Here is a 1,308-nt window from a genome sequence, read left to right as displayed (position 1 = left end):
ATTTGTGTCCGTCAATCTCAGTCTGTATTTGTTTCGGTCTGGTTTAGATATCGTCTCAGCGCTTTATCTTTTTCCACTTACGTGTTTCAAATGAAGGCTTCTTTTTGGCATCACGTGGAGAGGCATGTGCCCTATTATTGAACATATCAGCTAGGGTTTCATCACATGGGTCAGTGGTATTAGTTTCTTGATTCGTTTCCACATACGTAACTAGCACTGTGTTTAAATTTCTCCCTAAAATATTGGGTTGCATGATTTTAGGGATATCGGTTTGCATTGCGCATTGATGTGAGGGTTGCTCATTACTCACAGAATTACTCTCCTCCAATAATTCCCTAATTAATGCTTACCATTTCTCTTTGTTTGTAACGGTTTCCAGGTTGGCCAGGTTTGCCGTCGTTGAACTCGCCCTGTGTTGCCGTGGTGTTTGCATCGGGTCCTTAGCTTGATCACCGGTAACTTCCCTTCCACCTGATTATGCTCCGAAACTCCTACCACTCGATTTAGCTTGACGTCGGAACCCCGCCTTGAGCCATTCCTCATACAGCCTTTCCCTTGTTTCAGCCAAGACTTGATTCAGGCATTCCTTTGCTTCATGTCCGAGCTTGCCACAGCTAAAACACATCCCAACCAATCTTTCATACCGGAATGCTATTTGCACCCTCACACCCTCCGGGCTAAGTACTAGAACACCCCTCCAGATTGGTTTATCCAATGGCAATTCAACTCTAATCCGAAGGAAGCAAGCTTGGTCCTCAGCAATTGCCTTGCAATCCACTTCCAAGACTCTCCCAATGCCATCATTGATATCTTTCCCTGCTTCTTCATTAATGAGATCAAAAGGCAGCCCCCAAACTTGGACCCATATTGGTACAACTTTGAAATCCACAGTAAACGCCGTCATTCCCTTCTCCCATCATTTCAATAACAATAAGTGGGTATCGAAACTCCACGGTCCATTATTCAAAACCCACTTCAATTGGCTCTCCATGGAGAATTTGAATTGCATTAGCCCTCATTGACATCCGTAATTTTTAGATCATGGCCAAATTTCCACACAGACCTTAGTAGATTTTTGGCAGCCCATAGATTGATTGGTTTTGTCGTATGAAAATGACCCATTAGGCTTAATGAACACTCCTCCAATATCTTAGCATGATTTTCTGATCGAACCTTTATAACTTCACCCTCCTCCTCCGTCAAATGGATACTCTGAAGCCTTTCAATAAAATCAGCATCCATTTGGACTGAAGAAGTATGCACTCTTTGTATGGTTGGTAAAATTCGTACTATGGCTCCTGTTCAATA

At 43.0% G+C, this 1,308-nt stretch overlaps 1 protein-coding gene across 1 annotated transcript; it reads right to left on the bottom strand.

Annotated features, from left to right (window-relative positions):
• Positions 1–475: 475 nt before the first annotated feature.
• On the bottom strand, positions 476–904 carry LOC142639902 (uncharacterized protein At4g02000-like). The gene has a single exon (XM_075814032.1). It carries the CDS (start codon positions 902–904, stop codon positions 476–478), a length of 429 nt encoding a protein of 142 aa, XP_075670147.1.
• Between the last annotated feature and the right edge of the window lie 404 nt (positions 905–1,308).

Source organism: Castanea sativa, chromosome 6 (assembly GCF_040712315.1).
Source record: "Castanea sativa cultivar Marrone di Chiusa Pesio chromosome 6, ASM4071231v1".
NCBI lineage: Eukaryota > Viridiplantae > Streptophyta > Magnoliopsida > Fagales > Fagaceae > Castanea > Castanea sativa.
Note: the sequence above shows the minus strand (reverse complement) of the source record. Positions and strands in the feature narration are given on the sequence as shown.

Excerpts from the sequence above, each read along its gene's own strand:
- LOC142639902 (XM_075814032.1), bottom strand. The coding sequence starts at position 904 with ATGACGGCGTTTACTGTGGATTTCAAAGTTGTACCAATATGGGTCCAA.